This window comes from Musa acuminata, chromosome BXJ1-8 (genome assembly GCF_036884655.1).
Source record: "Musa acuminata AAA Group cultivar baxijiao chromosome BXJ1-8, Cavendish_Baxijiao_AAA, whole genome shotgun sequence".
NCBI lineage: Eukaryota > Viridiplantae > Streptophyta > Magnoliopsida > Zingiberales > Musaceae > Musa > Musa acuminata.
Window position 1 is genome coordinate 9162102 of NC_088334.1, and position 15802 is coordinate 9177903.

The 15802-nt window shown below is 41.3% G+C and overlaps 1 protein-coding gene across 3 annotated transcripts; it reads right to left on the reverse strand.

Annotated features, from left to right (window-relative positions):
- Positions 1 to 9847: 9847 nt before the first annotated feature.
- On the reverse strand, positions 9848 to 15593 carry LOC135587443 (uncharacterized). 3 transcript variants are annotated; one of them, XM_065078859.1, is made up of 8 exons: positions 15308 to 15593; positions 15168 to 15217; positions 15009 to 15090; positions 13697 to 13747; positions 13435 to 13535; positions 10518 to 10683; positions 10236 to 10421; positions 9848 to 10082 (listed from the first exon to the last, which is right to left on the reverse strand). In XM_065078859.1, the coding sequence occupies exons 1-8, from the start codon at positions 15464 to 15466 to the stop codon at positions 9963 to 9965; spliced, it is 915 nt and encodes a 304-aa protein (XP_064934931.1). In that variant the 5' UTR covers positions 15467 to 15593; the 3' UTR covers positions 9848 to 9962. The 3 variants fall into 3 exon arrangements, with proteins under 3 accessions (XP_064934931.1, XP_064934929.1, XP_064934930.1); XM_065078857.1 differs by having other exon boundaries at positions 15168 to 15241; positions 15308 to 15592; XM_065078858.1 differs by having other exon boundaries at positions 10530 to 10683; positions 15168 to 15241; positions 15308 to 15590.
- Positions 15594 to 15802: the final 209 nt, after the last annotated feature.

Below are 15802 nucleotides of genomic sequence, written 5' to 3' on the forward strand. Positions count from 1 at the left end.
ACTTCCGTCGAGCTCTCGAACTCCCAACGTGATCATTGTCATGACTCCGGCGCAACTCCTGCTGCATGTCTTACTTTCATCGTAGTTAATCCTGCACACTTATCTCAACACATAGATTAGACAACAAATGACAATTGACTTCATCATCAAAATCCGAGATTCAACAGGATTGACCGTGGAGCCTCTTAGGAATGTGGCTACAGCAGTGTTGGTCTCTGGCCGAAGACAAGGGCGAAGCTTCGCTTTTCTCAGTGACGTTGGTCGCTTGCCAAAGGCAAGAGCGAAGCTTCGCTTTTCTCATTGCTCTGATACCATGAAGAAATGAGAGAATGAAGAAAAGCACACATCAATTAGTATCATATGAAGTCTATTTATATATGATGAAAGATAAGATTTCTTTAATTGAAGAGAGAGATTGCCTCATACAGTTGAGGAAATCTTTCTGTTATCAGAGGAAATCTCTCTGTTATCATGCCCCCGCAAGATCAAGCTCCTGTCAAGGATACCGATCTTGGACCGATGCAATAAAAATAGTTTGTGGGCTAGAGGCTTCGTGAGTGAGTCTGCTAGTTGATCAGCCGTGTGGACATGAGAGACATGAAGTTGATGTCTGACAACTTGATCTCGCACGAAGTAAAAGTCGATGACAATGTATTTCATGCGTGAGTGGAACACTGGATTGACACATAAGTAGGTAGCTCCAACATTATCACAATATATTGTAGGAGTATGGGTAGAGCTGACTTTGAGTTCCTTAAGGAGATTTGTGACCCAATTGAGTTTAGCAGCAGCGGTAGCAATAGCACGATATTCAGCTTCAGTTGTAGACCGGGCCATTGTCTTTTGCTTCTTAGAACTTCAACTGATTGGATTAGACCCAAGAAAAACCACATACCCTGACGTGGAGGTTCTATCATCAAAGTTTCCCGCCCAATCAGCATCAGCAAAGGCAGCGAAGGCTACCGCGGCGAGGAAGATGAGGATTGGCCGTGGAGTCTCTTAGGAATGTGGCTGCAGCGGCATTGTGTCACGGACTTAGCTGGTTTTGCCTAAGTCGTGCGGCACCCTTGCGTGTCCGTCCGCAAAGGTCAGCCTCCCCGAAGACTCCCATTGTCCCTTAGGACCAACAACAGAGAGAACGGGCTAGAGAGAATGCCTCAATCGGGATCCACAAGCAAACATTTCCGAAAAAACACTTCATAGACAATGCAAATTACAAACAGACTTTACAAGCTCTGAACAGTGGCACAACAAAGGGTAAAATGGTCCATTACAGACCGAGAATCGCACGTGTCCACATGACACAACCTTTATTTACAAGCCTAAAGAGGCCACCAACCCAACTAAAATGGGACTCTTAAGCCTTCGGCCGCCCCTTTACATGCTGTACAAGGCATGGATATGCCAAAAGACACGGACATACATAAGCATTACATCAAACACCTTGTTTAGAAGTTTGTCCGTGACATTCTCCCCCACTTATTCCTTCGACGTCCTCGTTGAAGCCTTTGTCGACACTGCAACTCCTCGCCTTTGCTGAGTCTTCAATCTTCTACTCCAGCTACAATGCGCCTCTTGGCTCCTTGCTGCTCTCCGCTGCTGTTTTTGAGTAGTCGAACCTTTGATCCGCCATGCTGCTTCAACTCACCAATGACTCTGACTCTGGTGTGGGGTTGGCTGAGTTGTGTTGATCCTTGTTGATTCCTGCGGATCCCCTAGATGAAGGAAAAGACCATCCCTATTGCGCCAGTCTCTCGAATTTCTCCTGCTGCTTGAACTGGGTGGATGCTTGTTGGAGCTTTAACGAGCATCGTCTCGCAAACTTCTGAAGTTTTGGGTCCTTCCTCCACAACATTTGCTCATTGACTCTTCTTTCACTTAGTTGTCACATCCAAGTAGGTTCGCATCACTTCCACTTTCGATTGGCATTTCGTTGGGAAATGAAGCGGACAATCTACTCTCAGTAGCACTGATCACCGTTGGTGAGGATTTGACAACTATTATCTTCCATTATCTTCGAAGGGTCTTTGAACTTGTGCAGAGCTCCTCTGCTGGATAGATAAGAGAATTGGGGTACTCGGTTTCGCCCATTCTCTCAAGGGTTGAGAAGGCAAAATTTACTTGACTTCGCCTGCCTCCTCGAGGTTGTACTTCATGCATCGAGCTGGTTACTGGCCTTCGCCTGCTCTTTGCTCACACTTCTGAAGCACTTGAAGTGTTTGCACTCCTTGCGTTGAGTTAGCTATTGTGATTCACCTTCTCAATGCCATCGAACTTCTGGAATGCAGGAAGTTTTCACCCCAACTTGGAGTAATTCTCTGATAGATGAGGTCGCCTCTGGGATTGTACCGTCTTCTCCATCAACCCTGCTGCCTACTCCACTGAGTAGCAAAGGTACAGCACCGCGTATTGCCTGCTTCGTTCCTTGGTTATACACTCTTGCATGACCTAAAGTCCTTCACTTTTGGCTATCTTGATGAGAAACTTGTTGACACCGGTCTTACGAAGTTTCTTGGCCTCTGCCCTTCAGCCTTGTCTCGGTAGTTGGAGATTGTCTCTGCATGCTCCACCTCCTCGGCCCCTTTCACGACCAAGCGCTCTCCCTCCATGAGAGCAAGGGATCAATGACTTTCACGGAAGTCCCGCCTCTGCGGTACCATGGCGCTGCCATGCCCATGGCCCTACTATCCGTTGCCTCGCATCTACATCCCTTTTCTTCACGATCAGTAGATATGTCTCCGTGGCACTCCTCTGAGCCCACTTACATTCTGACTGATGCTTGGTTGTTTGGGTAGCTAAGTCCCTCTGGACTTGTCGTCGCTTCCTCGCCCCTTTCGACCCCCTGCTTCAACACCTCTGTGTTCTCCAAGCAGTCCGTTTGGTCAATGGAAAGACAGACTGCAACTCCCATGCATGGCCTCTGCCATCACGTTGTAGGATTTGCACCGATTCTGTTCTCCCTAGCTTCCTTGGTAGCAACGTTCGCTTACTCGACCTTGTCCTCTGACTTGCCGGGCTCCCTTAAGCGAATATGAGCTCTGGAGCAGTCCAACTCTCCAACTGCTTCGATCATACCTCTGTATGATCAAGTCCCTCCTATGGAACTCACTGGTACTTGCATTCGAACTTTTCCTTTGGTGGAACCCAGCCCCCATATGCTGATGACCAAGGTTTTCATCCGATGCAAAATTCGATGCACGCACGGAAGACCCGCCTCTGCGGTACCATGGCCTTCACTCCTTGAATCCATAGCCCTTCTTGCCGTCGTGTTGTTCACCGAAGTGGAGCTTCCAGTAGCTCCCGATCATACCTCCATATGATCTAGTCCCTCCCGGGACTGAGTCGTGTGTATCGCATTGCCACGAACTGTTCCACCATGATCCGCTACACCATGTCGCCTCCTGGTGACATCTCCATTGCATTCTGATCCTTGTGGATTAAACTCGAATTGTGAACCCTCCATGTGTGGCCTCTGCCAATACATCACAGGGTCTCCTCCACCTTTGATTTTGTTCGCTCCTTTGGCAATCGACCTTTATCCACCCACTCTTGGGTCACACCTAGATGAAGTACCGCTCTAGGATAGTCCGTCGCCTAGTAGCTCCCGAAGTCCACCGACTTCACTGTAATTTGTGCACCATTGTCTGGATCCTAGGCCTCTGCCCCTACCAGCACAATCTCCGTTGCGCACTGCTTCCTTCATGGCAACTTGAATGGCAACACTATGGCATATTCTTCAAGAGTACCCGCCTCTACATCCTCTTGCCCCGTGCTAAGGCCTTCTGAACCCAACTTCACCTCCGTAAATTGAGTCGCCTTAGTTCCTTCATCAAATGCTCCTCCGAGATAAGGTGCATGTGCCCAGAAGCTCCCTTCGTCTTTGGCACCATACAAGATGAGTCCACTCCGTTAGAAAGAAGGACCCATGGAACAACATGATCCTACTCTTGTCTCTGCAAGAGTTCATGTCCTTGACCTCTGTCTAAGAAAAGCACTGTGCTTCTGCTCCATGTTCCAACTTCTATGCTGGCTCCCTTCATGCGGCTTGGGTACTTCGCCAAGTTACACCCAAGTTGCTCCGCTCCTCGTTTTTGCATTGAGTCGATGGTGGCCCTTGCGCCCACCATTCCACGGGTCAGCCCTCCCTTGAGTCCGATCTCCACATCGACTCCAAGTGTGCCTTCATTTAAGTTGCTTTGGGTCGCTCCCCCACTTGATATCGCAATGCATCCACCAATGCATTCTCTCAAGCGAGATCATGCGACGACTCCTCGCCGCTTGCTCAGTCCATCGAGCTTCGTGGAGTTGTTGTTTGTTGAGGTACTCCTCCTCAACATGTGAGGTCCGTCTCACATGATTCTCCCTCTAGAGAGCTGGGACTTATCCCTCTTGGATAACTATCCCCGTTGGAGCAACATCTCTCTTCGTTTGGGAGACCACCATCCCCTTGGACTACTCCGATTTGCTAAACAGACTGTGCATTGTTCTGCCTCCTGCAAACACACTTGCTAGATTGCGACTCCCCGTCAATACAACCCCCGCTGTACCCCTCAAGGCCTAGCAACATGCTGAACTCATTGCACACTTCAGCCTCCTATGGACGTATCCTTCACATGCTGAAGAGAAAGTTTCAATGCTCCATGGCGCCGAGTTTCGGTCGCCTTGGGATGGCCACGAACATTCCCTCGTCCGCATACAAGCCCATGCATGAGTACCAAATTCTTCGAGTTAGCAATTCCCCTCACCTCTGTGAGCTTTGCATAACTCTTTTGGTCGTTGAGGAACTCATTCCACCTTGGATGGTCTCATCCTTTACCAAGCGCCTCGCTTGCCTTGAGCACCATCAAGTATGGTTGTCAACGTTGAGCCGTAGCTCAAACTCAGCCATCCCAACATTTGTGCGCTCCACATTCTTCCAAGCTTGCCTGTTCTCGTGGTGCCTCTTGCGCGAAGGGTTGGCCATTCCTTTGAATGCCAATCTCAGATGCCCGCTCCTCCGAGCAACTCCTTTTCCCTACATCTCTATGCCCGTTTTCCCCTAAACGGTCGCGCGTGTGCTGACTGCCCTCAACGCAGCCCCGCTAGGTCCCCCACGTTTGCATGCTAAGTGTTTCTATGAGTGCTTATCCCGCTCTGATACCATCTATCACGAACTTAGCTGGTTTTGCCTAAGTCGTGCGGCACCCTTACGTGTCCGTCCGCAAAGGTCAGCCTCCCCGAAGACTCCCATTGTCCCTTAGGACCAACAACAGAGAGAACAGGCTAGAGAGAACGCCTCAATCGGGATCCACAAGCAAACATTTCCGAAAAAACACTTCATAGACAATGCAAATTACAAACAGACTTTACAAGCTCTGAACAGTGGCACAACAAAGGGTAAAATGGTCCATTACAGATCGAGAATCTCTCGCACGTGTCCACATGACACAACCTTTATTTACAAGCCTAAAGAGGCCACCAACCCAACTAAAATGGGACTCTTAAGCCTTCGGCCGCCCCTTTACATGCTGTACAAGGCATGGATATGCCAAAAGACACGGACATACATAAGCATTACATCAAACACTTTGTTTAGAAGTTTGTCCGTGACAGTTGGTCGTTGGCCAAAGACAAGGGCGAAGTTTCGCTTTTCTCAGCGACATTGGTCGTTGGCCAAAGACAAGAGCGAAGCTTTGCTTTTCCCACCGCTCTAATACCATGATAGAAAAGAATAGAAGATAAGAACAATTATTGAAGAAGCTTTATTGAAGAAATAAAAAAAGCTAAATCCTCAATAGAAAATTTTTCTCGTGCAGAATAGGAATGTGGCTGCAGCGGCGTTGGTCGTTGGCCAAAGACAAGAGCGAAGCTTTGCTTTTCTCACTGCTCTGATACCATGATAGAAAAGAATAGAAGATAAGAACAATTATTGAAGAAGCTTTATTGAATAAATAAAAATGCTAAATCCTCAATAGAAAATTTTTCTCAGAATAGAGAGATTTTCACGTACAGTTGAAAAATCTTATCTTCTATCAATATCTTTATCCAGAGAATGTAATCATTTCGTGTTCTAGTCAAGCAAGCTTGGGTTTACAAGTCAAGGAAGCTTGGTTTACAAGTCTTGGGGAGATGTACCAGAGGACCAAGCTTGGGTTTACAAGTCTTGGGGAGATGTACTAGAGGACCAAACCTTCTTCAACGACTTCTATCGTAGCAAAATATTCTTGGGAGGCAGAGCAAATAGCGGAACAGAATAGAGAGATTTCCTCGTATAGTTAAAAAATCTTATCTTCTATCAATATCTTTATCCAGAGAATGTAATCATTTCGTGTTCTAGTCAAGCAAGCTTGGGTTTACAAGTCAAGGAAGCTTGGGTTTACAAGTCTTGGGGAGATGTACCAGAGGACCAAGCTTGGGTTTACAAGTCTTGGGGAGATGTACCTGAGGACCAAACCTTCTTCAACGACTTCTACCGTAGCAAAATATTATTGGGAGGCAGAGCAGACAGCGGAACAGAACCAAAAAGCGAGGGAGTCGCCGCCGACCCAAGACTACAAGTGTTACCTTGGCTGGTGGTATCTGGGACAGTAACAGCCCCGCCCCGGTGGGATTCGGGGGCAGCTCTTCCGCCCCACTAAAAGTCCAAGAAGTCGACCGCGGTCCTTTTCGACCCCGTCACACGCCGCTACCGAATGATCGAATTGTGCGTCTCATTTGTATGCACTTATCCAAAAGCTCCACCGCAGTTCACATGTCATGGGTTAACTTGTTCTTTGGCAGCTACTATTGCCCTTTCCATATGGTACCGACACTAGCAATCGAGAGATCAGAGTCACTCGATTTGAAGCACTAAATACCTGTTCCTGAGATCATGCAGACAGAGGGGGCACATATGTGGGGTCTTTTGACCCCGAAGCATACAAGCAACCTGCGATGGAGGGCCGGCCCACTGCTTCAGCATTATTGTGGACGACGATGTGCACCGTTCCAAGGAATTAAAAGTGGTTTCTACTGTGTGGCATCTCTGACGACTGGTCGCTTGTCGTATCCCGGCTTGGGGTACCGACAAGCTGCTGTAACGCATACCGAGATAGGAGAGCGGCGTGGAGTCCAAGAAGGGCAAGGCGTGAAAGACGACTACACGAATAGAATCCAAACGGAATTGAATAGCTCCGACGATTTATCGATTTCAAATTGAATCGAAATTGATTAACGATCATTTAGTTTTATTTTATTTTTTTAATTAAAAAAAATCTCGAAACTATCAGTTGAAGAATAGAAACAGTCAGAATTGATAATTCTGATTTCGATTCGAAACATCAATAATTTTTAAAAAATAAAAATATATAGTCAAATAATGCTATTGAAAGACCATTGGGTTGTGTGCTTGGTCCAATGATTCTGGGAGGAGCAAATGATCACTTTACTCCTCTCATAATTATATTAACAGCTATTTTCACGAGGATAATGATTATTTTATAATTTAAAATAAAAAATAATCTCTTCTAACAATTAAATAATATTTAGTTTTGGGGTATTTTAGTAAAAAAAAATCTGAAAATCTTATAAATACCCTCTCAATCCCCTCATCCACTATTAAGCTTTTAAGATCTCTCCTTCGATGGTAAGTGGAAGTCATTACTTCATTATCAAAGAGATATTTGAAAATCTGATCGTGACAACTCAAGAAAGGTAACACATCAACGTAAGTCAAATATTTTAAAGCTGTATTTTAAAATTTTAAATTTAAAAGAGGAGGATATGAAACTTTTCGAAAGTATATTGAGAAGAAATATCTAACATAAACTGGCATGAAGAAAAGTCATTTGAGTACCTTATTAATCATACTTTCATTTTTCTATTATGAAGCATTAGCTAGATTATTTTTTATTAAATATTTATTTTTAGTTTTGGTACAAAAAATGATTTTATGGATTATTGTCAATAATAATCTTACCCACACTTTTTATGATCTTTATAAGAAAATTATAAAGAAAAATTGAGCTTTGGATGGCTATGTTTATATTTGTGTTGATATTTAGAGTGATCACTATCAAATACACTCATACATGCCAATCATTTATCATTGGATTGATAGTGATTAGACCATATAAAAAATACTTTTTTAGAATTTTTTTAAAACAACGTAAGCCAATAATATTTATAAAATAATTATATATATATTAAAAAATTATTGGTTTTGACAATGCAATAATAATTACCGCTTTTATTCTAGAATTACATGAAGTATATCAACTTACTTTTGATAGTATCCCTTTTATATTAGATATGTTTGTCATGTTTTGAATTTATGTGTACAAGAAGGTTTTAGATCTTTGAAATTGTTCTTTCTCCCATTAAACAAATTATTTCATTCTTATAAGATCATTTATAATATTTTATAAGGATGTTTCTATCCAATGAATTATACTTATGAATTGTTTAAACAATCTTTTGAATATAAGGAATTACTATGTACTTTTATTATAAATAATATTAGGCATATTAGTTTATATCCATAGCATTGGTATGTATGCAAAAAAAACTTATAAATTTTTAAAAAAATTAATAATATAATTTATACTTTGTCTAGTGTTTATTATCCTACTATATATATATTTTTAATCATTTATATTAATATTGATTTAAATATGATAATAATTACTATGAAATCAAAATGGATATTTAAAAAAAATATTATTGATTTATTTATTTACTTATGTTTTTTATCCTAGTACTAAATTAGATGACTTAAGTGATAATTTAGCCACTTAGTATAAAAATTTTAGGAGCAGATGCTAACTATACGAGAGAACATAATACCTTTGAAACTTGTACATCTATGGATCAAATTAGCATGATAGTAAAATCGGAAGAAAAATTATTATTACAAAAAATAAAAAAACGAAGGGGGATCACTAGGCTCGAACTTGGAGCTTAATATGTATCTAATAACTTCTTTTGAGTTAAGTGATAGTCATACAGAAGTTTTAGAATGATGGACATAATACATAATCATATTTTTAATGTTGGTGACGATCACAAGGCAAATTTGGCAACTCCAACATCTAGCTGTCGAGCAAGCCTTCAACTTGGGAGGACAAATCCTGAAACTTAATTGAATATAACCCTCGAATCAATGGAAGCTCAAGCATGCATCAACAATTAGACAAATGCGACAAAACTAAACCAAGAGATTATTCACGAATACAACGACCTCCTATTTAATGCATTAATCGAATGGATGAATTAAGCAATTAAAAATTTATAATTTTACTCAATTTTATCATCTTTTTTTTTCATGTCATTACATAGTTACACTCATTATAGTTGTACGTTTATTTTTTAAAATTTACTAATAAAATTATAATTTTTCATATTATAATTTTTTTAATTAAAAATAATAAAATATTATCAGTTCAAACCAGAATTGGCCTTGGACGATTCTGAAGCCATGGTTAGGACAATTAGATTGGACAAAGTCGTGATCAGAGCTACTAGATTGTGGACTGTTTTGATTGCCACTAATTGTGGACTGTTTTAATGTAATTTCTCTCTCTCTCTCTCTCTCTAGTAGAAGCCGATTCATTTTCCCCTAAAAGAAAATCCATTAAGATTTCAGCATCACACTAAAGTAAACTTGCAGGAACATATAGACAAATTTTCCTTTAAAATCTTTCCACCACCATGAAGCATCAGAAGAACCCACACGATGAACCATGTCTTCCGTGTATCGCTTGCTGTCCCATGCAAAACTGCCCGTGATTCAATTGTAATCAAATAATTCTTGAAGGAAAACACTGATGGTTTTTTTTTTTTTTTACACCAACAAACAAAAAAAAAAAACGTCACCCATCCAGATCGTTGATCCGTGTCATGAGCAGTAATATAGGCACAGTACTTTTAACAATAGAAGTAGCTGTAGCTTAAAGTTCATATGATATGTAGACATACCAGACCGTGCTGTTACATAGAAACAGACCTTAGCCATCAGAATTAACTTTTGAACCAGGATAAGAAAACAAGCGAGTAGCGTTTTGGAAACTCAGCTCAGCGAGCTCCTCCTCGGGCATTTCAAGTAGTGTTGCAACATATTTCAACACCTGAAAAATCATGTCATCATTCTTACCGTATTTTAGACAGTGACTAAGTTGGGTTCAGGATTGTAGAGGTTAAATCAACTAAAAAAGGGGCAATGTTGCTCCTTTTATGTATGACATTTGTAATCTTCGGTGAAATATATATAACAAACTTACACGATGAATGTTGGCAGGATGATTTAGTCCTTCCTTCGACAGACTTGTTGCCTCTGCAGCTGAATCTCCAAACTTGTTTTCTGTCTCTGCTATGGAAGCAACATCTGGAAATGGAAATGAACTCGTCTTCACTGATAGCAATCCATCAGGGGCATCTGTCTCAATCAAAATTCTGTCTTTGGGTACCTAGACAACAACTCTGGGGTCAAATTAAGTGACTATCGAAAATATTCCGAAATCAGTATAAAGTTTTTCTCCCTCAGTACTTGCATAATAACGCACGTTAATACCAACCGATTTAAGCATCTTCTTTGCTTTCTCCGGCTTCATGGATGTGAGATGCCCAGAAAATGAAAAGTACGATCCCAACTTTGCCAAGCCAGGGACCAACTCAGCAGATCCGATATATGAATGCAAAATAACACCTGCTGGGAAAGGCCCCGTGGATCTGGTCATGAAAAATAGTAATAAAATTGAGTTGTTACCAGATTCATCAAGGTACAGAATGATGTGGATCAAACAACTAAGTTACTTCACTCCTGTTGCAGCCACCATTGGCAAGACAAGCTCCACATTCAATTAACAGAGATACTTTTGATGCATCACATTTTTAAAAACAACAATTACAAAATATTAAAAACCATTTTTTCTCAGAGTAAATTCTTTCAAAGTCTATCACAAAGAAGCCAGAAACTTTATTTGATGAAATCCCAAGGTTCATTGTCTGCAGCCTTACCATCACGAGATCAAGGTATAAATTCAACAGTGGATGAATAAACTAAATAAGCAGGTAGCACTACTGACACTTTGGATTCATGTTCATCCATAATTTTACATTTAACAATCAAATTATCTGAATGGTCATCAATTGTACTACCTGAAAAGAACTTCTGCACATAATTAAGAATCCAGCATAAACAGTTAGTCTCTGAGCAAACAGATCAGCTCAGTACCATGGACTGACATTAAGTACACACACACACACCAGCTTCTCCTTGTCTCTTGCAACAAGAAGTTTGGATGCTTCAAGCAAATTGTGTTGATAGAAGGAAAACCAACATAATCCAAAAGTATCAATGTCAAGAAACTGTGAGAAAAATAGGACAGCAAATGAAGATAACACAAAAATAACATAGCTAAATATTGCATACTATCTAACCTTATTCGTATGTTGGAAGAAATGACATTTAGCATCAGCATAGTTCACTAAGACCTCTTCAATGAAACATTTAACATTTGAAAGAAAATAAGTGCTTTGAAATATATTGACCAGTCGTATTATCACGAACTTAAATGGAATTGCCTAAGTCGTGAGACACCTTTGCGGCAGTGTCACGGACTTAGCTAGAATTGCTTAAGTCGTGAGGTACCCTCGCGCTAATGTTACGGACTTAGCTGAGATTGCCTAAGTCGTGAGGCACTCTTGCGCAAATGTCACAGACTTAGCTGGGATTGCCGAAGTCGTGGGGCACCCTTACATTATCCGTCCACAAAGGGTCAACCTAGTTGCAACTTCAGTTAGGTCCCGAAAGACCTACAAAAGAGCAAATCGATTAATTCCAAAGCAAGCAGCGGACAAGTTCGGACGTCTTGCAAAGATGTCAACTTTTCAAGCAATTCAATAAACACTCGGTGTGCAAGAGAGAAAAGAGAAAACAAGGACTTTAGATGGTAAACGAACAGTTGCAAATCCGCAAATGACCGCTCACCGAGTGTCGGTCGCGATGGCAAATTCCCATAGGCTTAACGTACGAACTAGTGAAATCCAATCTATGCCCAACACTACCCCAAACCCCTATCCAGCACAGTGCCACCTAGGGGGTTCTAGGGTGTTGAAATGGTTGACATTTTGCACTGCACCATAGTCTGCAGAAAACAAGTCGTGGCATGCAAAAAAGGGACATTTTGGGGCTCTCCATTCTAGTGAGTGATCACTCCATAGCGCTGCGATCTGTTCCTGCTCATAGTTTTCAAGCAAAAACACACAAAACCAAGGCAAAACACGCTGCCAAACATATGTACAAGCAAACCAAAGTGGCAAACGGTTTGTTGATGATGTTGCGGGTGTGCGACAAATGTTCGTGATATTTTCCCCCACTTAAACTGTTGACGCCCTTGTCAATGCTTACTGGTAGGCTTTGATGACTGCTTCTTTGTATCACAGAGCATCTTCAGGCTCCCAATTGGCTTTTGTTTGCGAAAGCTTTCGCCACATCATCAAGAACTCGATCTATTTTGCTTCATTCGGTAGCTTTATCTTGTGATCCGTTAAAATGGTTTTAACTCGCTTTTCATAGAAGGCTCTAGTGGGGGGTAGCCGAGTTGGAACGCTTCGGGAAATATCTTATGAGTCTGAGTGGTGGACTCTCAAGTTGCTTGCGTGGAAAAGATTATGAATTTTGAGCCATGCCGATAGCTGCAACTTGTAAGAGACATTGTCTATCCTGCTAATAATTGAGAAATGTCCTTTGTACTTAGGCACCAATCCCTTGTGCACTTTATGCCTAAAGAGCTGGAGTGATGTTGGTTGGAGCTTCACCAATACCAAGTCACCAACTTTAAACTCCTATGGTTGCCTTTTCAAGTATGCCCACTTCTTTATCTTTTTAGTTACCTTCTCCGAGTAAGCCCCACAATATCTACATTTTGGTGTCATTACTTTGCAAAGTGATATACTGACGAACTACTCTTAGTATAACCAATTGCCAATGTGTGAGAAGTCGACGACTATTGTCTCGTAATAATATTGAAGGAGCTCTTATTGGATGTAGAATTTTGCTGTAAGTTATAGGAGAATTAGGCTGCGTTTAATAACTTCACCCGATCCCGTTGGTTGGCACTCATGTAATGCCGAAGGTATTGCTCAATAATAACACACAAAGTACAAAGTTCTCTAGAGCTAGGATCGTTACCAGTCACAACAAATTGAAGCACTTAATGCTTCGACATCCTTATGACCACCTAGAAATTATGACAAAATTCTGAAAGTAATAGATATTCTCATGTTGTAAAACTATAAGAGTAGTCATGTGGGAAAAATGTAAAAAAGGCAAACAAGAACATTATAGGATTTTTTTTTCTTGGACCAACTTCTTGATGTTTTCATGTTCCAGACAAGCAACTTATTACACTTACTTTCAAGAAACAGAAAAACTTAAAATCAGTTTCTTAATTGCCGAGTACTAAATTAAAGCCTTACAACATGATTTCTAGAAGATCCCCAAAAGCACGCAAGCAATGGACAGAAACAGGTTTCTCTAAGACTTTGGCGAGTTCAAGTTGCTGCCGGAAAACATCCACCTAAAAGAAAAACAAAGTTCAATGACAGTTGCATTGAGACGACAACAAAAGGCTAGTTGCAGAGTCAGGGAATGCAAGTAACTAGATGAAACAAGACAACAAAATGTCAAAGATAAGCATTAAAATCAAATTAGTCTATTAAAAGTTAAAATGGGCTTCACCTGTTCTCCAAAATCAATATTCTTGGCATGGGCACCTTTATCTAGACCAATCTGCATATGTTTAAGCACAAGTTAATATTAGATACATGTACAAGACATAACCATTCAACCAAAAGGATAATGCATTTCCCTTCACTTCTTTTTTTTTTTTTTTTTTTCTGAGGGTCAAGAAGATGGGAAGAAACGACAATGTTTCACTGAACCTGAGTTTTACCATTCAAGAAAATTTGAAACACTAACCCATGTAGATGTCAAATGTACAATGCTCCCAACCCTACAGGTTTCAGAGGTTAAAACTACGCAACATCACCTAGCATGCATGATCCAAAATCATGACAACATATTACTATCAAACAAACTTTATTTCAAACAAATGTATTCTGTATGTAAAAGATGGGAATAGGCATACTCAGTCATGAAACATCCTATATCATCCAAAAGAATCAGCATAACTCATATATATATATATATATATAAACATACACTACCAATAAATCAAGATTAGCGATCGTTAGAAAGCAAATTAGAAGGCTTTGGATAATCATCTTTGTGTAATTTCAACAACAAATACACTAGACTTATTCTGCTTTCTGGACCTTTTCCAATTTTTAAAATATACTACTACCATTACATCCAACTGGTACGTAGATCTTGAAGGACCATCAATGAAGATAGGATTATTCAAAGTCAACCGATTTTGTACGTTAGCCTTTGTCTGTACCTAATCCAACATTGCACTTGTAATGATTCAATTTTTGTTACACGGCTCATGCCATAGATGTGCCTCTGACACAAATCAACTCAACATGAACTCTGTTGCAAACCAACAAAATGTTGACACACCTTCAGCACGGCATGACTGCATAATCGTACCATGTTAATACAGTATGCTACGGCTAGCATAAAACAAGATTCAAATCTATGACAGCTTATTTTCAAATAAAAGAAGTAATCAAAATAAAATTCTGATAAATAACACTTTCCCTTTACATCATTCTTTTTTCACATTATTACAAGGAGGCCAGTTCGAAGTGCTTCTGTTCAATGAACATGCAATCCTCGTGTATGAAACTAAAACACAGATTGGGTCCAAGTCAGTAACAATCATTGGATGCTTTAAGACCTTAGTTAATATATGTCATGCTCATCATTCATCAATACGGAAATTAAGGATATTTGAAAAGAACGTAATGCTATAACTAACCAAGAAAGAACTAGATTAACATAATCTAGATTAAAATGAATCATATTAATCAAGATACATCTAAATCATGGACAATACAAGAACAAAAGAGGAAAAAGCGAACGCAACCTCGCCAACCGCGGCTCCCGGTGTCTCAGCGAGGAATTCCCTCAACGATTTGAACCAGTTTGGGGATCGCTCCTTAACGTACCTGCTCGACACACAAACTTGAAATCGGTCATCCGAAACCCATTCGAGAATACAGGCAGGGGAACGGACAGTTCTCACCAGGGATGAAGACCAAAGCACGGAATTATGCTAGGGTACTCGTCCCCCATCTGCTTGACGATATGCCAATCCATCTAAAAGGAGAACAGAAAGAAAGAAGGTAAAAGGATCGATCAAGAAAGAAGCTGCAGAATCGCAACCTCGGAGACGCCATTGACGACAAAGCGTTGAACGCCGGAGTCGAGGGCGGTGCGGATGAGTTGGGGCGCGACGGAGGCAATCCTCCGATCTTGGAGGTGGCAGTGGGCGTCGAAGATCTTGACCACTCCCGCCTGGCGAGCGACGCCGACGCCGCTCATTCTCTTGCCGATCTCTAGTGAGACGAGTCAACGTTACCTCGACCAAGCGTTCGGCGAGAAGGGAAGGTTCTTGACGACTAACGGATCTCGAGGGGTGTCGCAACGGAGAGGCAAAGAGGAAGAAAGGCCACAAGGCCCATAAACTATCTTCGGAGGGGACAAATCCGTCCAAATGCTACGGGCTGTTTCAAGCAGGCCCTTCAGACGTTGGCCGTTCAATTGGGCGGAAGCCACCACTTCAGCAAACAGTACCAAACTTGAACTTGTTGAGATCGTTATTATTATTGGCGGTGTCGGTGTAGCAGAAGCCCAAGCTTCTTAGAGCGAGTGAGTTCG